The sequence below is a fragment of the Ochotona curzoniae genome, unplaced genomic scaffold, assembly GCF_017591425.1.
Source record: "Ochotona curzoniae isolate NIBS_2020 unplaced genomic scaffold, NIBS_Ocur_1.0 scaffold_2453, whole genome shotgun sequence".
Taxonomy (NCBI): domain Eukaryota; kingdom Metazoa; phylum Chordata; class Mammalia; order Lagomorpha; family Ochotonidae; genus Ochotona; species Ochotona curzoniae.
The window spans coordinates 21,123,505-21,149,035 of record NW_024467094.1 but is presented as its reverse complement, the minus strand read 5'-3'; the positions used below and the strand labels follow the sequence as shown (position 1 = coordinate 21,149,035).

Below are 25,531 nucleotides of genomic sequence, written 5' to 3'. Positions count from 1 at the left end.
AGCGAGAGTGAGTGTGAATGAGCATGGGCATTGTCTGTTGGTTCACCCCCAAATACCTGTAGTACTCTTGGGGGAGCTAGGAGTTGGCTACCTAGTCCTCTATCCAGTTTTTCTGCATGAATATCAGGAACCTTAACCAAAGCCTGTGTTAATAGGAAGCTCCAAATTAGGAACCAGAGCCGAGTTTTGAATATAGCTCTAACACTGTGGAACATGAGCTTCTTTAATAGTCTGAGCTGCTAAGCTAAAGACACCCTCTCTTGTAACTTTGTGCTGACATCCAATCAAACTTGCACAGAAAGCAGTGAAGCAGCTGATGAAGAGTCCTGCATCCCACACGTAGTGCCTGGGTTGGTCCCTGGGTCTGGTCCTTGATTTCAGCTCCCTGCTAGTGCGAACTCTGGGAGGCAGTATTTCTGGCTGCAGTAGTTGGGTTCTTTTTTCTTTTTTATAAAAATTATTTATTTATTTTTACTGGAAAGTCAGATTTATAGAGAGATAAGTCTTTGGTCCACTAATAGACTCCCTGAGTGTCCTCAGTGGCCGGAGCTGAGGCCACTGGGCCATCCTTGACTGCTTCCAAGGCCTTGGGCCATCCTCAACTGCTTTCCCAGGCCACAGACAGGGAGCTGGATGGGAAGTGGAACTGCCAGGACATGGACTGGCATCCATATGGGATCCTGGCACATGCAAGATGAGGACTTTAGCCACTTGGCTACCATGCTGGGCCCAGTAGTTGGGTTTTTGCTGCCCATGTGGGGAATCTGGATTGAGTTCCTGGCTCACTCCATGCTGCTGCTCTGCTGCTACTCCTGCTGCCCCTTATATTCATGGGGTTAGGCAGCAGATGGGAGCTCTGTCTTCCTCTATTTGTTTAACTCACTCTGTCTCTTTAAATAATAATCACAATACATTTGTTAATATATTAAAGGTGATTTCACTAACTTTGTCTCCCCAAGTCCCTAAATATTATCATTTTACCATTGTAATTTTACCATCTCTGTATAAATCTATATGCACACACCCCCATATTTATACATACGTATTTAATTTTTTAAAGATAGTGTTGTAGATATTTTTCCTTTTCATCATTAAAATTTTGCTGTTTCTCCCCCACCCCTTTTTTAGATTGGTTGATTGATTTGAAAGACACAGTTAAAGAGACAGAGATCTTCTGCTTGTAGGTTCATTCCCCAAATGACTGAGGCTGCTGGAGTTGGGTTGCTCAGAAGCCAGTACACAGGAGCATCTTTCAAAACTCCCACATGGGTGGCAGGAGCCCAAGAATTTGGTCCATCTTCCATTGCTTTCCCATGTACATTAGCAGGGAGCTGGTTAGAAAATAAAACAACTGGGACTTGAATCGGCAACCATATAGTATACTGGCACTATGGGCAGCAGCTCGACCCACCAAACCACAGCACTGGCCCCCTTATACTCCACCAAATTTACCAGAAATGGGAAATTGGCATTGATACAATAATACTTCTCTTTAGTTTCCTTTCATCTGAACCAGTTTCTCAGTCTTTTTCTTAACAATAGTATTTTTGAGGAATGTAGCTGGTAGTTTTATAAAATGCCTCATTTTGGGTTTATGCAGTGCTTTAAGATCAGGTTTAGGCACGTATTTTGACAAGACTGTTGAAGTGGTATTGTGTCCTTAGTGCGTGAGATCGGAGGTGCATGGCATCCCAATCTTTATCCCATTATTGGTAATGTGTTGGTCACGTGTAAGATAGTATTTAAATATTTCATCTTTCTTCAAGCAGTCATATTCAGTTTTGGTATCGATCGCTGCCTATGGTAAATAATTGTGATGTTTGCTAAGTGATTTGTTTTCCGTTTGTCTCCTTTATGTATCATGTAGCAATCTAGTGTTATGAAGTTTTCACTCCTCCTTCATTTAAAGAATTTGTTTAGTCATTTTATTTACCTCATTGTGGACTTAAGGGTTCTAAGACTATTCAGTGGAATTTGTAGATGTAAAGTTCAAACTAGTTCTAGTTTTTAGCATAAGACTTTCACAGGGCAATAAGAATTCTGCTAAAAATAGAATTCTGAGGACTTAGTTTGAAAATATGTGTGTTTAGAATTGTTTATGTTCAAAGGGGGTGCTTTTTAAAAAAAGATTTATTTATTTATTTAAAAGACAGCGTGGCAGAGACAGAGATTTTCTTCTATTGGTTCATTCCTCAATTACCTGTGATAGCAGGGGATGGGCCAGGCTGAAGCCAGGAGCCAGGAAGTCCATCTGAGTCTTCCCCGTGTGTGGACTGTCTTCTGCTGCCTTCAGAGTGCATTAGCAGGGAGCTGAAGCAGAAGCAGAGGAGCTGGGAGTCTTAGCAGCGCAACTGTATGTGATGCTGCTGTAGTGGTGGCTTAATCTGTTGGGCCCCTGTGCCTGTCCAAGGGGCTTATGTCTAATTATGCTTAGAAGCACAAACTCATTACAAGTGGATTAAAAGTAAAGATTGTTTTATATCTCCTTTCTTTTCAGGAGGAGAACTATTTATGCAGTTAGAAAGAGAGGGAATATTTATGGAAGATACAGCCTGGTAAGTGGGATTTTTGTGGCTCATGAACTTAGGTCATAGCTTGTATAATTAAAAGCAAAGTCTCATTTCAGCCAAATGGTTCAATAAATTGTTGCGGAGCCAGTCAGTCACTCAGGAGACAGCTTTGGGACTGGGCGGCTATTGGAGGTCACATCATTCCTTTGCCCCCAGGCCTTGGGTGGACTGCTCTTCACACCAGGTGTTCCTAACAGAACCATTCTCATTGCGACTTTCTTTCCTTGAATTGGTAAGCTGCCTTCCTTGGCTATGGGTATGTGTGGTTTTCCGGTGAAACTTTATGTGTGGAACAATGGAAAGTCTCAGAAATCATCTTCTTTTTAGACTTTCCAGTTCCCAAGGTGCAATCTTAGGGAGCTGATAAACCTGCATATATCACCTATGGATTGATTATTTAGCCAGGATAGGATCTACCCTGTTATTTTGTAAGATCACATCTGCTTCAAATTTTACAATTTATACATCCTTTTGTGAAATGACAGCTATGAGTAACAAATCAGTTTACCATACATATCACTTGATTAGAAAACAACACACAAAACATTTTTTTCTCTACCTTAATTACCAAACTGCATTCCATTGTTTAATTTCAGACTTTTCTAATGCAGAAGCTGTATTTAAGAGCCTTAGGGATGGAGTGCCTGCCCTGCTATGGAGGAGGCTCTTGAGCCCTTTTTAGGCTGCGTTTGTGATCCTGCTTGGTTGTGAAATTGCTTCCACCCTCTAGGACACAGCCTCTCCATCCTGGAGTAATCAGCAGGATTGCAGCACTGAGATGCAGCCAGTGTTGCAGAGCCCAGTACTTTTCCAATCCAGCCGTTTATTCTTTTGAGGTAGATACATCTGAGTGTCACAGTTTATAGTCATGAATGAGGGCAGATACTGTGGGCCAAGCTGTTTATAAATACGCAGCTAAATTAAGTATGGGATGTGTGGGCTTTTGAGGGACAGATTGTAAGGAATCTTTGGAAATCAAGACTTCTCTAGGAGTAACAAAATTCTTTCCCCCCTGTGGGGTTTTTAAATTGGGGGTGTATGGAAGAAATCTGACTTGAATGACAGTTGATCTAATTCCTACATAGACCAAAATACTAGCACTGACAATTTAGCATATTCTGGGCATCTCTTCAGTTTCATCAGTGTGTTTTCATGGCAGAATAAAGCATTGTAAATAGTTATCGCTGAAATCAGTGAACTGTAAATATCCCATGCTGTTTGGGAACATCCCAAGCCTTTTCTTTTCCCCATACATCCCTTCACCCCACTAATTTGGTCTTTGATGCATGTCTGTTTCTTTCAAGGAATTTTACTCCATACATAAACTGCTTGGGTAGTTTACTTGTTTTAATTTTATTAAATCACTTTTGTTTCCAGCTTTTACTTGGCAGAAATTTCCATGGCTTTGGGGCATTTGCATCAAAAGGGAATCATCTACAGAGACCTGAAGCCGGAGAATATCATGCTTAATCACCAAGGTGGAGCTATACCGTAAACACTTTCACAGTAAATAATCATCCTGAAATCCTCCCACACAGGCCACGGCTGCTTTCAAAGCCCCGATTTGTTTATTTTACCAGACATTTCCTCTCAGTATTTGTGACATCATTATACTTGCTAATGTTTAAGTATTACAGTCAATGAGATTAAAGGGGATTGATGTTAAAAGACACAGCGCTTTTTGGTTTTGGCCTTTTTGGTTTATTCCTTACTCTTTATAGCTTTTCTTCTTTTGAAATCTTCACCTAGACTATTATGAACCAAAAGTCGATTGAAATGTGATTTTGGTTCATTTCTTAAATTGAAAGGTAATTCTTAACAAAATAAATGGAATTTTAATTATGAAAATAGGGAAGATTTTATGGCATTTTACTAATTCTGAAAAAGGGAGAATTGGAATTGATATTTAATAGAGAATTGACAAGAAAATGTTTAGTGAGCATCAGTCCATTCTTGCTGTTTGATTCATTGTTTCTTTTTTCATTCTTACCTGTGCTAACAATTAGCAGTTAACAATTCTGAATTCAAAGGCAAAGAGTATAATTAGGAGAGTGATAGAATAGTGAGCAGCTTCTTTGACCCATAATTTATTAATCATTCTGTAACAGTCAAAGCCGTATTTCTTCTGCATCATAGATAATATGTACTTACATTTGAATTAATAAGTTGTTGTCTCTTCTCTGTTCTAAAATGAGTATAGGTTGATCACTGGGTTTGTTGAACCCCTGTTTGATAACAGTTCAGTAAGCTAAACTTGAATTGAAATTATCTTTGTGTAAAGTGATAGACGTTTCAATTTCTGGACCAAAGATGATATCTTGTGCTAATTTTACTTTTCCCCTGACTGGTGCCATTTGGTAGAATCAACTAACTTATTACAGTGACTTACTTTCTGAAACTGCTTTGGGGAATCCCAAGTCACAGCTTACTGCGATGAAGGCTGTATAATTCAAATTCGGTGTCACTTGTTGAAATGATGCAGAGTAGATTAGATGTTAAGGTCTGTGACTTGAGCCAGACGTAATAAAATGTTTCCTTAGGTTTGCTTTCTCTGTAAAACTATAGAGAAGTAAAGCTAGGGGCTCAGACAAGTAGATTCAAGTTTTTGTCTATTTTGTCCTTACTGTGTTGTTTATATTGCGGCAAAAGGTGACCGTCCTAGCCTTCCAATGTTAAAGTTTCATCTTATGTGTGGCCCCTTACAAGAAAAATTTTAAGGCAGAAAGAGTTGAATAGAAGGGAAGATTATTTTGTGTGATATGATCAAACATTGCTTAGAACTCTTGGAATAATTGTGTTGTGATCTTTCATTGTAGGTCATGTGAAACTAACAGACTTTGGACTATGCAAAGAATCCATTCATGACGGAACAGTCACACACACATTTTGCGGAACAATAGAATACATGTGAGCTGAGTGTTACATGTAATGGATTTGGGATTAATGCTAGTTTTTACCTGATTTAAGTAGTGGTGTCTTAAGTTTTCTGTAGCATTGGTGGCTCCATGTATTACTTATACAATTCTAATTAAGATGATTTGTAAATGGTTGAATTTTTAGGCGTGTTATTTTTCACATTGCAGGGCCCCTGAAATCTTGATGAGAAGTGGCCACAACCGTGCAGTGGATTGGTGGAGTTTGGGAGCATTAATGTATGACATGCTGACTGGAGCAGTAGGTGCACAGTTAAAAGCTGCATGTATTATGGTCTGTGCTGAGTAGTTTGTAAATCACTATGGCAAGAAGCTTTTCCTGTATTTTTTGAAAATGTGAAATTATTTTCAAGCCTGAAGATCTGTTATCAGCAGTTTAATATAATGGCTTATGTAAATACGGGATCTATCCTATATTGGGGCAGCACTAGCATAACAAATTAAGCCACTGCCTGCAAAACTGGCATTCCAGTTGGGTATGAGTTTGAGTCCTGGCTGCTCTACTTCTGATCCATCTCCCTGCTAACGTTCCTGGGAAAGCAGTGGACGATGACTGAAGTGCTTGGGACCTTGCACCTGGAAGAAGCACCCCACTTCTGGCTTTGGTTTTGTCTAGCCCTAGCCATTGTGGCCATTTGGGGAATGAACCAACAGATGGAAGATCTCGGTTTGTCTGTCTCTCTTCCTCTCTCTCTGTAATTATGCCTTTCAAATAAATAAATAAGTCTTAAATAAGTAAGCTATGTCATGGAGGTCTTGTGAAGCAGGCGTAGCATAGTTAATGCCCTTATTTTATAAGTGGAAAAAATCAAAATGTAAAATCACATGCTTTGCTGATTGATACACAAATATGTGGTGAAAACCTAGTTTACTCCAGGGCATTGTTAAGTTCTTCTGTAGTGCTGCTTGAAAACTAGTCTTCAGCAGTCATCCCATTTCATTTCACTGCATACATTTCTAATCAGGAAATAGATGATACTGTTCTTCCAAATTAGTTTTTGTGTGTTAATTTTATCTCTCTTCTACCCTTAGCCCCCTTTCACTGGGGAGAATAGAAAGAAAACAATTGATAAAATCCTCAAATGTAAACTTAATTTGCCTCCCTACCTCACACAAGAAGCCAGAGATCTGCTTAAAAAGGTAGAGTTCTTCAATAGCACTCAAAATATAATGACTAGAGCATACAGTGTATAAAGGCAAAATGCCAATTTGTTTAAAGATTTTGTTTTATTCTCAAATCATATTTAGTGGTAACTGTGAACAGATTCTGTGAAGGAAAAATGAGTGTGGCCAAGGTTCTTTATCATTGTTTTGTTTGTTTCCCCCCAAAGCTGCTGAAAAGAAACGCTGCTTCCCGTCTTGGAGCTGGTCCTGGGGATGCTGCAGAAGTCCAAGTAGGGACTGGCATTTTGCTGCTCTGGGAAAGACAGTGCTTGTTTTGTGTTTATGAGGGTCATATGAGGCTGCTTATAATTTGGCTGATTTTGTGATTTGTCGTATCAGTGAATTTGTCACTCTAAAATCTTCTCCTTGTCTTTTTCTACTCTTTTTTCCTAGGCTCATCCATTCTTCAGACACATTAATTGGGAAGAACTTCTGGCACGAAAGGTGGAGCCCCCCTTTAAACCTCTGTTGGTATGTGTGCATGAAATCAAGTAAATTGGGGGACTTAATTCATTTTTAGAAAAAGAAACATCTTGGAACAGGTGGAAGCACTTTATTAATTCACAAGAACATTTCTCTATCTTCAGAATCATTTGATACTGTCTTTTTTTTTTTTTGAAACACAGATTTTACAGAGAGAAAAGGAGAGACAGAGAGGGTGATCTCCCACCCTATTGTTCACTCCCCAAATGGCCGTGATGATTCTACCCAAAGCTAGGAGCCAGGCGCCTCTGCTGGGTCTTGCTTTATGGGTGCAGGGGCCAAGGTCTTAGGCCATTCTTTCCTTTCCCAGGCCATAAGTAGAGAGCTTGTTCGGAAGTGGAGCAGATGGGACTCAAACCGGCCCCTACATGGTTACCAGTGCTGCAGGTGGAGGGTTAGCCTGTGAACCACCATGTCACCTCCTATTTGCTACTGCTTTTTTTTTGTTGTTGTTGTTTGTTTTGTTTTGTTTTTTAGATTTGTAAATTTTTATCAGAAAGGCAGATTTACAGATAGAAGAGCAAGATTTTCCATCCACTGGTTCATTCCCCAAGTGATTGCAACGGCCAAAGCTAAGCTGATCTGGAGCCAGGAGCCTCCTCTGGGTCTCCCAGGTGGATACAGGGTCCCAAAGCTTTGGGCTGTCCTCAACTGCTTTCGCAGGCCACAAGCAGCAGATTGGAAGGGAAGTGGAGCAGCTGGGATACGAACCAGCACCCATATGGGATCCTGACACATGCAGGACAAGCACTTTAGCTGTAGGGCTACTGTGCCAGGCTCTTGATAATGTTTACATGAACTAATGTGGGCCCGGTACAGTAGCCTAATGGCTAAAGTTCTTGTCTCACATGTGCCAAGATCCCATATGTGCCCCGGTTCTAATCCTAGCGGCTCTGCTTCCCATCCAGGTCCCTGTTTGTAGCCTGGGAAAGCAATCGAGGATAGCCCAAAGTCTTGGGACCCTGCATCCACATGGGAGACCCAGAGAAGATTCGTGGCTCCCAGCTTCAGATTGGCTCAGCTTCAGTTTAACATTTGAAGATGTCATTTGCTGATACTTCTCACCATTTTTCTCTTTGGTCTGTGCCTACTGAGATTATTCTGATATTTTATTAGAGCTTGCAACACATTTGATCAATGTGTGCAGTGTAAACTATTCACCATTTTTTTTCAAAATTTTGTTTTTATAAAGCAATCTGAAGAGGATGTGAGTCAATTTGACTCAAAGTTTACACGTCAGACACCTGTAGATAGCCCAGATGACTCAACTCTCAGTGAAAGTGCCAACCAGGTCTTCTTGGTGAGTAAAGAAACTTCCGTGTGGCTGTGGGAAATTTCAGTGTCAGGACAGGACCTTCAGTGGGAAAATTCACTTAGCTGGTTTTGCAGTTCATGTGGTAACTTTCTGTTGTTGCTCTTAAATTATTTGTTTCTAACTTACTGGTGCCTACAAAATTTATCATCATCTAATATTTTATTTTAGCAATCACAGTGAAAATGTATAATATTTTGGAGTCTGTGATTCCTTTCATAGTTCAGCTACTACGTAAAATGATGTTAGGCTTAGCATTTCAACCAAAAACATACTCTATAATAGTAGAAGAAAAAGACCTCACAATCCTCTGCTGCCTTCCCAGGCCACAAGCAGGGAACTGGAAGAGAAGTGGAGCAGCCAGGGCACAAACCAGTGCCCTTATGGGATCCTGACGGATGCAAAGCGAGGATTCAGCCACCAGGCCATCGCACTGGGCTCCATACAGTATGGTTTTGAGTAAACAGCACTGAATACTGATGATTCTCAAATGTATGATTATACAGTAATATATACAAAGAAGGGTTGGTATTTAGCCTGGATATTCAGACGCTGTTGGTAAGCCTGCATCCCATATTGCAGTGCCTTGGTTCATGTCCCAGTTCCACTCCTGATTCCAGCTTCCTGCAGATGCATACCCTGGGCATTCCCAGGCCGATGGCTCAGCGGGCCAGGTCCCTGCCACCCATCTGTGGTATTTGTCTTTCAGGGTTTTACATATGTGGCTCCATCTGTACTTGAAAGTGTGAAAGAAAAGTTTTCCTTTGAACCAAAAATCCGATCACCTCGAAGATTTATTGGCAGTCCACGGACGCCTGTCAGGTATTTCAGACTCTTATTCTCAGTCTTTTTTTCTTTTTTAACCTAAAGAGCACTGCTTAAGAAACTTATGCCAAGATACATAAATGAGAGCTCTGTCATACTCTGGTTGACATCAACACAGCATCTATATCCACTGATATTGCAAAGGACAAGGCCATGACTAATCTGTGACAAGTTATTTAGTTCGCTTCTCCTCCTCTAAGTAAGCTGCTACACTGGCAAACGTCCTTTTGTTTCATTTACTCTTCACTTATTGTTGGTCAGTGGCTGTGCTGCATGCTGAATGATGTATGTTTATAGCCATAGAACATAGGAATGGTCTAATGAAGCTTATAGTTCACAGTCATAATTAATTATGGAAGGAAATATGCAAAAACCACAAAATTATAAGTGCTGTTACAAGGAAGGGTGGCTCTAGGAGCAGAGAAAAGCAAGAGGGCTTCTCTTCATGGTTGTCAGAGGAAAGCCTCCTTGGTGAGATAACCTCTAGGAATGAAGATAAAGAGCCCACCATACAAATAATAGGAGAAACACAAGTCCATGGTAGACCAGAAGAACAGCAGGTACAGAGGCCCCAAGGGAAGAAGACGCTTGGCCTCTGTTGGGAAATGAAAGGGAAATCCCTGTCCCTGGAGTATGGTGAGTGGGGAGAAATAGCAAAGGTTTGTTACCAGTAGTTTATTTAAAATGCCATAGGAGGCTGTTCTAAGGGAGTAAAATTATTTTCTAAAATAATTTAATATTTTATGGGTAAGTGTAGACACAGGAGAGGTGGCTCAACTTTTGCCTTTAGACTAATCTACATGAAAGTAAAATTAAATGAGAATATTATCTCCCTCTTTAAATGTAAAAGAAATATTTTTTTGTTGAGCTGATCCTTGAGACAAACGAATGATAGCTCTCCCTTGTCTTAAAGCCCAGTCAAATTTTCTCCTGGGGATTTCTGGGGAAGAGGTGCTTCAGCCAGCACGGCAAATCCTCAGACGCCCGTGGAATACCCAATGGAAACAAGTGGGATAGAACAGATGGATGTGACGACGAGCGGGGAAGCATCAGCACCGCTTCCGATACGACAGCCAAACTCCGGACCTTACAAAAAGCAAGCCTTTCCCATGATCTCCAAACGGCCAGAGCACCTACGCATGAATCTATGACAAAGCAATGCTTCCAATGAATTTGAGGCAAAAAAAAAAGTGTGTTGGGGGGGAATGTGTGAGAGCCTCCTGCAAAGTGAACAAGACAACTGAAAATGACAGTCTCGGAGTCACTGTCATTACACAACATTCTGAACAGAGGAGAAATAAACATAAGATTTTTTAAAAAAAAAATCAATCAATGGTGCAAAAAAATAAAAACTTAAGAAAAATAGTATTGCAGAACTGTTAGGCACATCAGATAATTGATTCCTAGCGACATCTTCTCGACCTTATCAAGGATTTTTCATGTTGGCAACTGGAAACTGGCAGTATTAAGGGTGGGATGTCGCTTCTGCATCACTGTTGAGTTCTGATTGTGTGGACAAAGGGTTATACTTTCACTAGGCAAAATATGAAATTGCCTAGAATACTTGCAACTAAGGACAAATTAGCATGCAAGCTTGGTCAAACTGTTTCCAGCAACATGGAATCAAAGACAAACTTATCAATTGATGTTTTATGTGCAAGCAACCTGAATCTTTTTTTTATATAAATATATATTTTTCAAATAGATTTTTGATTCAGCTCATTATGGAAAACATCCCAAACTTTAAAAATGCAAAATTATTGGTTGGTGTGGTGGAGAAAGCCAGACAGCTTTTGTTTTCTTCTCTTGATGAAATAATAAAATGCAAATGAATCATTGTTAACCACAGCTGTGGCTCGTTTGAGGGATTGGGTGGACCCTGGGGTTCATTTTCAGTAACCCAGCTGCAATACCTGTATGAAATATTAGAAAAGAATGATTCTATTTTACCGTTTCTACTTGTAGTACTGCTATGTGCTCAGCTTAACTGGAAGCCTGGGAATGGGCATAAGTTGTATGTCCTACATTTCATCCTTGTCCTAGGCCTGCATTGCACTGGAAATAAAAAATCACCATCTATACTTACACCAGTATTTAGTTCAAGATGCCAAATTCCTTCAGCCCATGGCTGAAGAAGGACAGAAGAGTCAGGATAAATTACATACCAAGGACCGCAAAGTGAGGGAGTTAGGGATTTCCAGGGGAAGAGAGTGTTGCCATGGTCCATGCTCTAATATCTTTATAGCAAAATGGTAAAGTTTCATGTTTTACTTTTTTTCACTGTTTTTGTTTTCTACTGTCCTTTGTTTTTGTCCCTGACAGTTTTTAAAAGGAAAAAAAAAAGGTCTTAATTTTCTTTCTCCTATCCTGGGGCTGTTCTTTTTGATTGTGAAATATTTTATGGCCTTTTGATGAATGTCTTCCACATTGAATAAGAAAACTTAGTGGCTTAATTTAAGAAACATGTTAATAGGACACCATGTTTTGAAATTGCAACAGAATCCACAAGTGATTTACAAGTACAAAGACTAAAAATAAAGGTAACTTTACCTTTCTTAAATATTTCCTGCCTTAAAGAGAGCATTACCATGACTTTAGCTGGTGAAAGGGTTTACTATTTGCAAAGCTTTATAAAAATGTATTTCAGTGCGTACTGGTACAGTAGATGGTCATGCAGTTGAGTATTATCACCTCTCTTTTGTTTGTCTTTTTATAATGTCTTCAAATATGAGTGTGCAAAGTCAATTTGTAATATTTTGCAACCCTGGGATTTTTTTAAATAGATGCTGCTTGCTATGTTTTCCAAACCTTTTTGAGCCATAGGATCCAAGCCATAGAATCCTTTATGCATGTCGTATGTAGTCAAAAAAGAGTAAGATGCTGCTTATTTCAATTACAGTTCAAGCCAGTTGGGATGAAATCCTATGACAATAAGCCAAAAAAAAAAAATATTGAAGTATACGTTTTCAATTGTGGCAATAAATGAAAGAATTGTTTCATTTTGGGACAGAAGGCCTTTTTTAAAATCCCACTGGATCCCTTCTCCCTTCTTGGCAGCAGCCTACTGAGAACTTGGTAATTCTAGTTGGTCAATTAGAAACTTCAAACACATAAATTGTACTTAAAGTCAACCTTTGTTCTCTGACAATTTGTGATATTTGAAAAAAACAGAACTCCCCAAAATCTCTGGTGATATGTACAGGCATCATTTTAAACTAAATGATTGTGCAACTGGTACTTGTTTTCAAGTGTGTTTACTAACTGTAGTATTGACTGCTTGATCAGATTCCAGTGAAACTTGACACCAAAATATTCCCCCTCAATCTTAATTAGTAACATATGCACTGTGATTGGCTGGCTTTAACCACCCCACAGGTAAATTAGTACTGTCAGCCAGAGTGGCAAAATTCAGCATTTGTTTTTAGTGGGAGAAGCGTTAACTGCACAACTACTATCTACACAAACACATAATTTTTCTAACTTCACATTCATTAAGTAAAATTACTTCCCCAAACTATGGGCGTGTTTATTAAGAAAGTGGATATCCCTAGTATGACTGTGAAAGCATGTCAGGTGTCACATTAGTGTCTCAAACCACGCACCTATGCAATATGGCTTACCTTGTATTTATTTGTAAAAATTCTCACCATATTTTAAAATAGATGATGTCAATATTACTAGTCCCGAGGGCCTCCATCATTAAACCAGGTAAGTGTATAAAAGAGATTAAGTGCTTTTCTTTCATCATTTATTTTCTTTACAATCAGCTATTACAGGATATTTTTTTATTTTATACATGCTGTTTTTTAATGTAATCACTGAAGTTTACTAATTTATTTTATAAGGTTTGTAGCATTACAGAATAACAGATTTATAAAACCAGCTGTGATTAACAATGTGAAGTTTTAATTATTGTACCAGATTTTAAGGAAAATTGTGCTGTTTTCCCCCTTTATGATCTTAAGTAATTTGAAGCCTTCAAGAAGGTTTTTCCATGAAATTTTTTTGTGACAGAAGAAAATTTAAGAGGAAGGGTGGGCGGATGCATGTATGTTACTCCATAAATTCAACATTCTTTACTATAGATAATAAATTATTATAAGCAAAATGCATCTTAGATAGTATTAATGTACTGAACTAATGTACTGAACTTCTAATTTTATATGTAAGACCAAACCCTTTTAAATATTCAGTTGTTCATGGTTCCTAGCCACAAGGGCTAGATCTAAGATTATTCCCTTAAGAGATGTTGAATTTATGAAGACTGGATTTTGAGGCTTTGAGAATGGTTAATTTGTTAAGAATGTCACTGTCAAACATCTCTTTTTTCATAGGAGTAGACACTAGCAAGTTGGGCAAAAGTATTATAAAAGTACTGTTATACATGACCTCTGTGGTCTGTTGCAGAATAATACAGTACTCCTATTGTGTGGTACTTAACACTACAGCGCAAGTATTATCTTAGAGGATTTCCTAGTGTAACATCTGAAAGATGGGTTCATCTATGTGTGTGTTTGCTCTTTAAAAAATATTACATTTCTCCAATCGCAAGTTGGCTTTGCATCTATCAGAGTAAATAAATTCTTCAGCTGCCTTATTTAGGAGTGCTATGAGGGTTACACCTTTTCTGCTTTTCATCTTGTATTTAGTTTACTGTATTAAGATTTAATTTCAGATTGAATGTAAATAGAAATTAAATGCAAATTTGAATGGACATAAAATAGAAGTGATTTTTTTTTATTCTAAGCTAGGAAGTGATTACTTAGTATACATGTCAGGTATACAAAAATGGCTTTAATTGCTTCTCATTAACATTCCACATGTGTTCGAGTTCTCATACTCTTATTTAATAAATTGTATGTAAAGAATGACACTTATAAAACTGTTTCTGCTGAGAAACAGAAACGGTGTAAAAAGATTCAATACTGGTTTTATATTAGATGTTACACATCTTTTGTTTTCATTCTATCGAACTTGAATTGTTTGCTTTAAAAAGGGTTCATATTATAAGTTAATGAAAGGTAGCTTCATATAAAACATTGAGAAGATTTCCCTCTACTTATAATCAACAGTTTTTCTTATCACACATGTCAGCTCCATTAGATGATTTATATACACAAAAATACTGCACACATGTAACTAATATTTCATATCTTGTAAGATGGACATTTCATGTAAATTATGTATCTGAAGTAATTTTATTACACTTTTCCAAGGTGTTTTCTCCTCAGAAGTTTTCATATGGTGACATTTTTCTCCTTATCAAAAAAAAAAAAATTCACTGTCCACCATGAACCTCCTTTGCTATCTAATCATATTGAAACAGAATTGTCTGAACACCTACCAGGTAAGCATGTGTGATAGGGTTGCATTAACTGTAGTAGACGGTTAGGCTTGCCTCTGAAGAGCATGTCTTCTGGGCTGTTTTTTCACAGCTAAATTGTAATTCCAGATTGCTTTCTCACCTCTCCTGCTGTAAAGCCATACAGGATGGATGCTAGCTTGTGCATTTTCAAATATTTGTAGAACTTTTCAAAGTAGATAAAAGGGCTAAACATATTATAGCGTAAAGAACAGAAATAACTACTCACAGTCTGAGTGTTGGGGAAAGGGTCAGCCTTCCTCATGTTCTTGTCAGCTGGTTAGCCAGAGAAACTTGTAACGGACTTGTCGCACTGGCGTTGCTCAGAATCCGTACCTCTTCCGTGTGCAATGTTAGCCTTTGTCTGTCAGCATTGCAGATCTGTTCTGATTCTTCATAACTTATTGTCTTTTTCCTTGTGTACAAGAAATCTTATACTCTGTATAATCTCTAAATTATTCCATATCAAGGAGAAAAATGCCTTATTCTCTTTTCTGCCATAGTATACTTATATCCTGTAGCAGGCAAAACACAGCTATCCTGAGCTATGGCTACACCTGAGTGCAAGCTTTATCCTCCCAATTAATAAAGAGTCAAGGAAAATACCCTAAAACTTCCTGGAGAAGACTAGCTATAAGGTAAATTTTTTTCTAAAGTTTCAGGAAATTGGCCTTTATTTTTATTTATTTTTATTGAAAAACAGACATACGGAGAGGAGGAGGCAGAGAGGAAGATCTTCTGTCTGCCGATTCATACCCCAAGGGGCCATAAGGGCCAGAACTGAGCCGATCCACAGCCAGGAGCTTGGAGTCTGATCTGGGTCTCCCATGTGATTGTAGGAACCTAAGACTTTGGGCCATCAACTGCCTTCCCAGGCCACAAGCAGGGAACTGAATGGGAAACAGGGCCACCAGGACTAGAATCAGAATCGGCGCCCATATGGGATCCTAGCACATGCAAGGTGAGGACTCTAGCCACTAGGCTACTGTACTGGGCACTAAGATACATTTATTTTTATTGGAAAGGCAGATACATACACATAGAGAAGGAAAGGCAGATTTTCCATCCACTGATTCACTCCCCAAGTGGCCACAAGAGGTGGAGCTAAGCTAATCAAAAGCCAGGACCCAGGGACCTCCCAGGTCTCCCAGTTGGGGGCAGGATCCCCAGGCTTTGGGCCATCCTATACTGCTTTCCCAGGCCACAAGCAGGGAGCTGGATGGGAAGTGGAGCAGCCAGGATATGAACTGGTGCCCATATGGGATCCCAGTGCATGCAAGTCGAAAATTTTAGCCACTAGGTTATTACCACACCAGGCCTGGAATTGGCCCTTTTTATCACACTATCTAAATCATCAGAGATGCCAGCTCTTCATAAGCCAGCTAGAGTCTTTCAATAGTTATTTCAAGATAGTTGATACAATTACACAAGAAGCAAGACCAAGAACATTAAAGCTGGTGATAGGAAACAGTGAAGTCCACAAATACAATCATTTAAAATCATTTATTATTAACTCAGTGAATGCAAGATTAAAATATCCTTAGAAAATCTGATTCTTATAGGCAAAATATAGCATTTAGAACTTTCATTTAAAAATACAAGGTTTTTTGAAATTTAATAAAGTTTAAATGGGAATTATAAAAGTTGATACTGAAGAAAATTCAGATAACATATACCTTAAAATATTATGAAAAATATTCTTCTGAAAAATAATGTCAAGAATAGCTGAATTCCTGTAAGACCACTAATTCTAGTTTCCAGCTGGTGTCTTGGTAGCATCAGAAAGAAAATACATTTACTCATTAACACTACAATCACCTGCCAAATAATTAGGATAGAATAAAAGTATATTCATTATAATAAGTAATAGGTATTTTTTTTAAAATACAGAATTCTTTCATTTATTCTTTAGTTAAATTGGACTACACGTGTAAGTCTTACCACACTGTTCTGAAACAGCTTGGAAATATTTTCTTGTAACTCTGAAAAACCATTGTAACACCTTTATTAACAGTCAGTAACCAAATGAAATTAGTATTTTGTGGCCTTAACAGTTTATACAATTTAATATATCTGAAGGTGTGATGACGTGGCTCCATCCTTCCATTTGTTGATGCGATCTGAAATGACAGTTCTGCACAGTGGGCAGGTTTTCTCTCTGTTAAACCATAAAGCAATACACTCCTCACAAAATATGTGCTGCAAAGGAATTAAGATACAGAGTTTATGCTTAATAAATACTTCAAATCCACTACATTATATACAAAACTACTTTTTAGAGCTATGAGAACACTAATCACCTCATTCTACAATCTAGAGTGGAAAAATCCAGAATAACACAAAAAGACAGTGGTAGTGATAGACCAGCTTCTTGTGACACACTATTTGCTCAATGTTAAAAAAAATATAAGCTCCTACCTATTTTAAATGTAATTGCTTAACATTCAGTTATGTTACCAGTGATTAGCTTAAGGTACAGGAAAGTGTTAACATTCTAGTAATAAATAATTACAGGTTTTTCTGCCTTATAGCAAATGTAACTTTTTCAACTGCCAGATAGATTGTGTATTTAATTTGCTTTTAAAAATTACCTGACAGATGAGAAGAATTGGCTTCTGAAATTCAGCTTGACAAATTGAACAAATATCATCCACATCTGCACACTGTCTCTTGCTGGCAGCCACTCCGTAACTCTGTGAAGATAATAAGGTTCTGTTCATCTCTGAGTTTCTTTACTATTCCTGGAATACAGGCATGATAAACCTCTCAAATAACCACGAAGTTAGCTTTTCACAAACTCTCCCTAAGGGTTTATTTCAAAGCTGAACCACAAAGGCAAAAGAACTTCATCTTGACTGCATCAAGTAATACCTAATAGGATTTTTTTAAAGATTTATTTGTCTTTTTTTTTGGAAAATCAGATATACAGAGAGAAGGAGACACAAAGAGAAATATTTTCCATTTGCTGGTTCACTCCCCAAGTAGCCGGAACGGCTGGAGCTGAGCTGATCCAAAGCCAGGAGCTTCTTCTGGGTCACTCACGTGGTTGCAGGGTCCCAAGGCACTGGGTCGTCCTCTGCTTTCCCAGGCCATTAACAGGGAGCTGGATGGGAAGTGGAGCTGCCAGGATACAAACTGGCACCCATATGGGATCCTGGCACATGCAAGGCAAGGACTTCAGACACTAGGCTACAGCACCAAGCTCCCTAATAAGATCTTGATAGATTCCACTAGATTTCAAATCAGAACAGTACTTTAAATTCAGCACAATTAACCTAGAGCTATTTGAAATGCAATTTTATCAAACCTGCATTTATATGTAATGTGACCCAGAACTGTCACCTCCCTGACCTCCTGGCTTTGGCTTGGCCCACTGCTGACTGTTGAAGGCCTGTGGGTAGTGAACTGGTAGATGGAAGATTTGTGATCCCTCTTTGTCTTCAAACGGAATAAAACTTAGAAAAAGATCAGGTTTCTGTAAAATGATGCAGGAAGTATACCTAAAGAAATCTAGGAACATCCAAGAGCAGTCAAGTATAGGTAAAGTATGACTGATCTGACCATATCTGAAATCATAATCTCTATTTGTGTTAATGTCTAGGGCTAGCAAAATCAGCTCACTACATACTAAGATCTCGTAATTACATGCAGTACTGACAGATGACCTCAGGACCAGTTTTCCTTCATGGGAGTGTCAGGAATACACTGCACTTAGTGAAGCTGACAAACTTTTAAACATGACTCTTGGTACTAGGAATCTCTGAGGTTCCCAACTAGTAAATTAGCTTTCTGTGGTAATCTTTGCAACTTGAACATCAACATAAATCATATAATAAAGTTTATAACGTTAACAATAGAGTGTCAATTATTTGGTCCCACATTGTGAACTTACTTTTAACTCAGTAATAGGAAAATACCAACCAATAAACAAACTGCCATGGCTACTGTGAGCTTTCTTCATATGCACAGTACATTAGAGTGGAAGGCATTGCCATAGAAGCTGAATAGGGGTTACTAAAGATACATGAATCTACCATTTATGGATTAAAAAGGATGCCAAGATTTTTAAAAAATTTATCAACCTTTAAAAACGTTAATTTACTAAAGGGAGTAAGCCATATTCGAATACATAAGCCTTGCAGTAATCAGCAGGCAGATGTCAAGAAACTGATGATCAATGAAGTTGAACTAGAAAATAATCTCAGAGGATCATTTCATGGACTCCACAGTGATAAAACTGCTAAACTGAAAATCTTACCAAAGAATTTTTACCTTAACTGACAAAAGTACTTACAGGTCGTGTAAAAAATATTCTCAAAACCTGTCTGAAAGTTCTCAGATGTCCAAAAAAGTCCAAAAGCTGAAAGAGGAAATAGATAATTAATTCAAGGTCTTAGCAGCTAAACCCAAAGATGACAGCTGAACCTTGTAACATCAAATTCTTTTGTTGACTCAATGCTTATTCATATCACAGTTAATCATTTCATTCTACACATATCTAAAAAGACCATTTTACTGAATTTATACATTTGAGGCAGCTCGTGAAACAGTACATTTACTGTATATTTTTGCAATCTGATCAAGGCAAATATAAACTTGATTATGTCAAAGACAGCAACTTTATCTGGTTTACATGTTCCTAACATTTGAAGTTGATTGAGGGGAGTCAGCCATAGAGGAAAAAAGAGCAGATATTACACATTGACACAATAAAAACAACATCACTAGAATAAGATACATTTATAAGTAGACACCAAACTGGCCTTAATTTAATAAAAAAAAAATATAAACTAGCTAAGGAAAAGAGTAGTGTATCAAATTAGCAATCATAAATTATGCAATGACAAGATTTATAATGTTACCTACTTTTAGAATGAGGTAGAATAAAGCCAGCAGTATCCCAAGGCTCCATCTAGTCCCATTACCAAACTCCCCATAGCTTACAAAGTAACGAAACCAAACTGGTATGGGAACAAAAGTTCGGTAACACTGACATAATTCTTCTAAAAGCATGTACCAGTAACCCTAAAAAAGTAAACAGAGGACAAATAAACAGAGCTACCCCAGCTACTTAAATACATAGCACAAACACTTAATATTCAACTGAGAACATCATGAATATATGATGCTGCAACAGAAACATAAATCTTGATAATGATGACCGACAATCTGGACATGACTCATTGGAGTCACCACCTGGTCAGTTTTCAGAGCATCTCTTATGATAGTAAAATGCTTTATGCTTAAAAATGAAGCTAATGTATTTTTTTTTTTGCTAATTTAACAAATTTACATGGAATGTTTTATTGAATATCTAAAGCAATTGAGTAACTGCATCCAGTGGATTACAAAATGTTAATGTCCAGGAGGAAAACAACAGTACACATCTAAATATCTTCCTGCGTGATGTGGAGATAGATTTTTCGATTATTCTGAAGCAAATTTAATTCTGGTTTTATCTAAGCAGGTTAATGTTTAGGTTCAAGCCCTTGAGCAAATGTTTGCCAGACTGAACAGATAATCAGATTAGGTTACCCAGCAAACAGAAAGATTACAAGAGAATTGAAGTCCAAATATCACAAGTGTGGTCTGCTAATATCATTCTGTAGGGCATGTGAGTTTCTTACCTTGGATTTAAATGGCATGATGAAAGAAGGCACCAGTAAAATAAGGCACTTGAAGCCCATGAAGAGGAATTTCAGAATGAAGTCTGTAATTCCAACAATCCAAAGTACTTCCCAGAAGCTCAAATTATCCAAAGTAGGATTTAAAAAAATTAAGCTACCAAAAGAAAAACATCAAAATTTACCTATGTAACACTTTTAAATTTCTATTTAAATATTTTATTTGACAGGCAGATAAAGGATTTGGGCAAGACTCTAATTGTAAAGAACTTTCTAAATGTTTGAATTTAAAGAAAGTTCCTATCTTGTCATGGTTGATACCTCTCTAGTCTGTAAACTAAGACTAATCCTGGATGACTGCCACTCCCTTCAACCAACTGCAAGGAGAACTTCATCCCCTCTTTTCCACTGAAAGGTTTTTGTCAACATCACCAGCTTCCCTATATTGTTCTACAAGCCCCTTCCCTTTCCCCGTTTTTTTTTTTTTTAAGATTTATTTATTTTTATTGGAAAGTCAGATATACAGAGAGGAGGAGACAGAGAGGAAGAGCTTCCATTCCATGATTCACTCCCCAAGTGAGCGCAACAGCCGGTGCTGCGCCGATCTGAAGCCAGGAGCCCAGATCCTCTTCCAAGTCTCCCATGTGGGTGCAGGGTCCCAGAGTTTGAGTCATGTTCGACTGCTTTCTCAGGCCACAAACAAGGAGCAGGATGGGAAGTGGGGCTGCCGGGATTAGAACCGGCACCTACATGGGATACCAACATGTTTGAGGCAAGGACTTTTAGCCGCTAGGCCACACTGCCCCTTTCCCCCTTTTGTTATAATTCTACCAGCACTCTGGGTCTGTCACTGATGGTTTCTCAGACTCCTTGCTGCTGCTGCTCTGATTGGCTATGCTGCTGTCCTATGTGGTCCCTCTCCTTCAGCTGCACTTTCTTTACCTAATGGGTTCTGCCCGATTCTATGGTTTTTAAGTATCAGCCAGATGCTAATAAAACCAGATTTTTTATTCTTAATTAGCTCATGACATTTCTTGAGCCACTTAACAATTCTTGGCTTTTCTAACTTAAGTTTAAAATAAAATGGATTTTCCTATAAAGATAGGTGTTTCCCTCATCTTTCTGAGCTCAGTAAAATGGCACCATCATCCAGCCAGTTACCAAGACTAAAAGCCGAAAGGCCATTCCTGCTTCACCTACCCTTGCCTAGTCCAATCCTGAATGCACTGACTCCACCTCCAGATTTTTCCAAATCTCCAACTCTACTGAAACCAGGACTTCTAATTCTCTACTCAAAGTTAAACATTTAGAACACTTCAATATGACATGAACACAAACCAATTACTGTCTTAGTAAGGCTTCTCCTTCTAAAACAAATACAAAGGGAGATAACCAAAGGGTACTTGATAGTGTTTATTAAAAAAATCAGGAATCAAATATTAAGCACCTGTTATGTGCCAAAGCACAGGGAATGCCAATCTGAATGACTTGCTTAAAGCTCAGTCATGATAGGACACAGTATAAGCTGAGCCACAGTACAGTACATGGGTGCAAGTAAGAGGAATGCAAAGTATTATGGACTGTGTGACTACATAAAATGCGATTACCTGTAATAGAGTGTCTGAGATTGAAAGGTGTAATATAAAAGAACAGAAGATCCTCCTAAGAATACCAGTAGCCAGACACATTGAATCTTTGAGGATCTTTCCTGAAAAATACAGAATTTTACATGTTGTTATTCTGGATAATATCAGAATCTTAAATGTCATATTTTTTACTTTAATGACTGATTCTTTAATTTAGAGTATCTTCCAGATTCTCAATAAAAATACTTAGTATCTGTAAATGTATATCATCACTATAGTCACATTATTTTAACCTGGGTGAAAAGATGGAAATGCATTAAAAACAAATGTATTAAAAACAAATTTTTTTAAATACTGATTTCTTCACTGTATGAGAAATACTACCTGAATGATAGCAACCTGTGCCATTAGCCTCCTCTGTTGCTCTTCCCACAGAACAATTTTAAAATGCAGGTATGTTAACCTGGGCTTATAACGTTTAAATTTTCTTTTTATTTGGTAGGCAATTAATAAGGTTGCTTTTAATCTTTTAATTTGATATTTTAATTAAAAGTTTCACAGGTTGAACATAATGCAAAAATCTTGACACTTAGTTCTGAGCACTGAAATGACCCCAGTGGAGATGTGTATCTTATCATGTGTGGTGGGTCCCATACAGAATGCAGGCATGCTAGTACTGTCATGCCTCGTGTAAAGGATACACAGTAAATAAACTTCAGGTTTAGACTTGGGTCCCATTCTGAAGCTATTTTATTACATATATGCAGATAGGAAAAAAGCCAAAAGGCGCAACACTTCTGGTTCCTAGGATTTCAGATAAGGAACAGTAAAACTGAGGTAGTTTTAGATGATTAGTTTGAATTTTTTAGTTTCATGGGTTCATGGGTTCTGTGGATATTCAAGTCACAATGTATGAATGATCCTTTAGGCAGAACCACTCCTTCAAAAGTAGATTATGTGAAAAAAAACCTATAAAGTCTCCAGTTTTTCCCAGTGATTCATGTGACTGGGACTCTTATGGAAAAGCCCTTTGAATTTAATTTTCTGTAATAAATAGCTAAGTAACTTTGTTTAATGATACAAATCTTAAAGTGCAACAAGGAAGAGTTTTTAGTGATGACAGTATGTTCAGATTAACTCATAAAACATGAAAGCACTTGCCAAACCAGATCAATCGGTTTGTTCTACCTCCTTTAATCTTTTCGTTTGTCAGTAACTAGACAGACAAAAAAAAAAGGTAAAGCAACTCAGAATTAGAACAGGTAATGAATAAGAGTATTAGCAAAATGTAATATAGCATAGACTGGGGCATATACTATTTCTCACAAGTTATTTCCTATTTGTATAAACATTTCTCTGTAACGCTATATAGTTATTTTTAGTTGTTTATTATACTTACTCTTAGAAAAACCTGATTTACAATGCTTTTGTTTGCATACAAAAAAGTTGTTAGCAGCCCAATTCCAAGAGAAATTCCTGTTAGAAAACAAGGTTCAGTTAATTGAAAGAAAAAAAAAAAGAAGGCTGTATAAGCTAACAGTGACATGGATTAAAAAGAAACACAATATTTAAAAAGTAACAGAAAATGTGTAACTGAAATGTACAGGTGAAGGCAGATTACCCACAAACAGAATGAACTGAAATGGGCCATTTACAAAGTCGGTGTTTCACTATGCCCTACCTGTTATATGCTGCATAACGAGCTTAATACCCAGAATCAAAATATATGGAAGACTTTTTTGCAACCACTTGAAGAGAGAGCGGAATTCGGAGAAGGAACCGCTTCCCTGTTCTCCCGCCTCGGTGGCATGATCCTCGGGCGGCCTGGCCTCGCTGTGCGAGTGACTCCGGAAGCGACTGTGGACACAGCCTTGGCTACAGCTGTGGGCACCAGCTGTCCTCACAGTCCTGGAGCTTTGATTTCCGACAGATTCTTTGGGTGTGGAGTTCATCTGGATGTGAACATCTCCAGAATGAAGACAAGAACCATCCCCGGTCCGTCCTGTGTGGACACAGTGGGAGCCCAGGGCTTCCTCTGAGCCTGCGGGGCCTGCAGGACTGTGCAGGTGGCTGTAACCAGCTTGCATGGCCGGGGAACACTTTTTTCTCTGATCCAGATCTTTTTTTGCTTCAAGGTTCTGGCTCCTAAAAGAGTAGAAAGTATTCCAAGTAAACAGCTGAATACAGGCTCACTCAGCTTGTTTCAGTCACTACAGGACAGGCTGATGATCACAGCAGATGAATTTTCGGGTGACTGATCTACCAGATTCTTCCCTGCGGCCTTCATGCCAAGGCTTGGCTGCCCTACAGAAATGAGCTCTCAGGGAACTTCTGATGCCACTGGTTCGCCAGTGACAGAACGCCATGGAGTTGGGGGGTCTAGCAGGCACTCAGGATATGAACACTGTGCAGGCCGAGACGCTGCCCAGTGTTGTAGATTCTGTACCATAGAATCTTCACAAGGGAGAGTTAAGTCTTACTTCTTTTACAAGTAGTTTTTTTTTTTTAATGATCTTCTAATGCCATGTTCAGTATCAGCCTAACATCACTTGGGTAAACTACCAATCTCGTTCCACTCTGAAAGTGTCCCCCAAACTAGGTAGGCTTCCAATCAATGGTGCCATCAAGAATATTACCCAAATACCTTTGAAACTTGGAAACCTTGGGGAGTCGGCATGCAATTGCCAGGAGAGACTATACTCAGGATAATGACTGACACAATCCGTGCATGGACGCCTCCAGCATGGGCAAGGAGGCTGCTGCGCTTTCGGGTCCCGCCCACGGCCGGGCCAGGCTGGAATATCGCTGGCGTCCCGGCTCTTCGTGCCCGCCACCAAGGCCGCCGCGCCACGGGCGCCGTCGGGGTCCCCAAACCCCCGGGCGGACGCCGCACGCGGCACTTTCAGTGTCCCTTCAACATATAAAAATCCAGACTCCTCTCCCACTGCTCCGTACACAGCCAAGGAAGGGAGGAAATAAAGTAATAGCTCTTCCCGGAACCCCGGAGGACACAGCTCTCCACCCACGCCCGCGCCCCCCGGCCCCAGCGGCCTCCGCCGCGCGCTTTCCCCGACGCGGCCTGACCTTTCGTGACCAGGAGCCGACCGAGGCCTCGGTGGCGACAGCTGCAGCAGCGGCACTCGCCGCCTTCAGCCGCTCGGCCAAAGCCATCAGCTTCCAAGTCCGCGGCCAGCAGCTGCGGGGCGGCCCGGCGGCGGCGCGCGCGCTCTCCGGACGTCCGCGAGCCCGCGCCGCGCCGCGCACAGGCCCGGCCGCGCGGCCGCGGGAAGCTGTTGGCCACGGAGGGCTGAGGGGCTGCGCCTCGAGGCGCTGGACGCGGAGCTGCTGTGGTACGTGTGTGTGAGAGTCTGTCAGTCGCCCCGCGGCGCCGAGACCCTGCCCACTCCTCGGGGGAGCGGCGGAAGCTCCGAGAGCCCGCCCCCGGAGGCGGGGACTCGAGTCGCAGTCGTCCCGGGCCGTGTGGCCGGGAGCGCCGGAGAAACGAGGAGACACGTTGGCCGGAGCTGGCGCGTCCGCGGGAGCGCGGGGCGGGGCGAGCGCCGGGCCTTCCTGGTTCCCGCCCGGCGGGCGTCGGGCGCACGAGCCAGAGGCGCGTGGTTTCCTTCTCTTCCCGGGGAGGGCGCCCTGGGGTCGGGCCGGCCGAGAAGCTGA

The 25,531-nt window shown here is 39.7% G+C and overlaps 2 protein-coding genes across 10 annotated transcripts in view; one reads left to right on the top strand and one right to left on the bottom strand.

Annotated features, from left to right (window-relative positions):
• The window catches only part of RPS6KB1 (ribosomal protein S6 kinase B1), a 39,866-nt gene extending 26,275 nt beyond the window's left edge, over positions 1 to 13,591 (top strand). For 5 of the 9 annotated variants that reach the window (XM_041001495.1, XM_041001493.1, XM_041001502.1 and 2 more), the window contains 10 exons: positions 2,498 to 2,555; positions 3,948 to 4,048; positions 5,387 to 5,477; positions 5,654 to 5,744; positions 6,536 to 6,643; positions 6,835 to 6,897; positions 7,061 to 7,138; positions 8,343 to 8,450; positions 9,172 to 9,284; positions 10,201 to 13,591. In XM_041001495.1, coding sequence (XP_040857429.1) covers positions 2,498 to 2,555; positions 3,948 to 4,048; positions 5,387 to 5,477; positions 5,654 to 5,744; positions 6,536 to 6,643; positions 6,835 to 6,897; positions 7,061 to 7,138; positions 8,343 to 8,450; positions 9,172 to 9,284; positions 10,201 to 10,438 — 1,049 coding nt within the window. In that variant the 3' untranslated portion in view covers positions 10,439 to 13,591. Of the gene's footprint in view, positions 1 to 2,497; positions 2,556 to 3,947; positions 4,049 to 5,386; positions 5,478 to 5,653; positions 5,745 to 6,535; positions 6,644 to 6,834; positions 6,898 to 7,060; positions 7,139 to 8,342; positions 8,451 to 9,171; positions 9,285 to 10,182 lie in introns of all 9 variants that reach the window. The other 4 variants (XM_041001499.1, XM_041001501.1, XM_041001496.1 and 1 more) reach the window with 4 other exon arrangements.
• A 2,546-nt stretch (positions 13,592 to 16,137) lies between these two features.
• On the bottom strand, positions 16,138 to 25,247 carry RNFT1 (ring finger protein, transmembrane 1). Its single transcript, XM_041000887.1, has 9 exons — positions 24,944 to 25,247; positions 23,541 to 24,004; positions 23,259 to 23,335; positions 21,881 to 21,981; positions 20,277 to 20,430; positions 19,516 to 19,674; positions 18,944 to 19,009; positions 17,241 to 17,342; positions 16,138 to 16,848 (listed from the first exon to the last, which is right to left on the bottom strand). Exons 2-9 carry the CDS (start codon positions 23,944 to 23,946, stop codon positions 16,714 to 16,716), a joined length of 1,200 nt encoding a protein of 399 aa, XP_040856821.1. The 5' UTR covers positions 23,947 to 24,004; positions 24,944 to 25,247; the 3' UTR covers positions 16,138 to 16,713.
• Between the last annotated feature and the right edge of the window lie 284 nt (positions 25,248 to 25,531).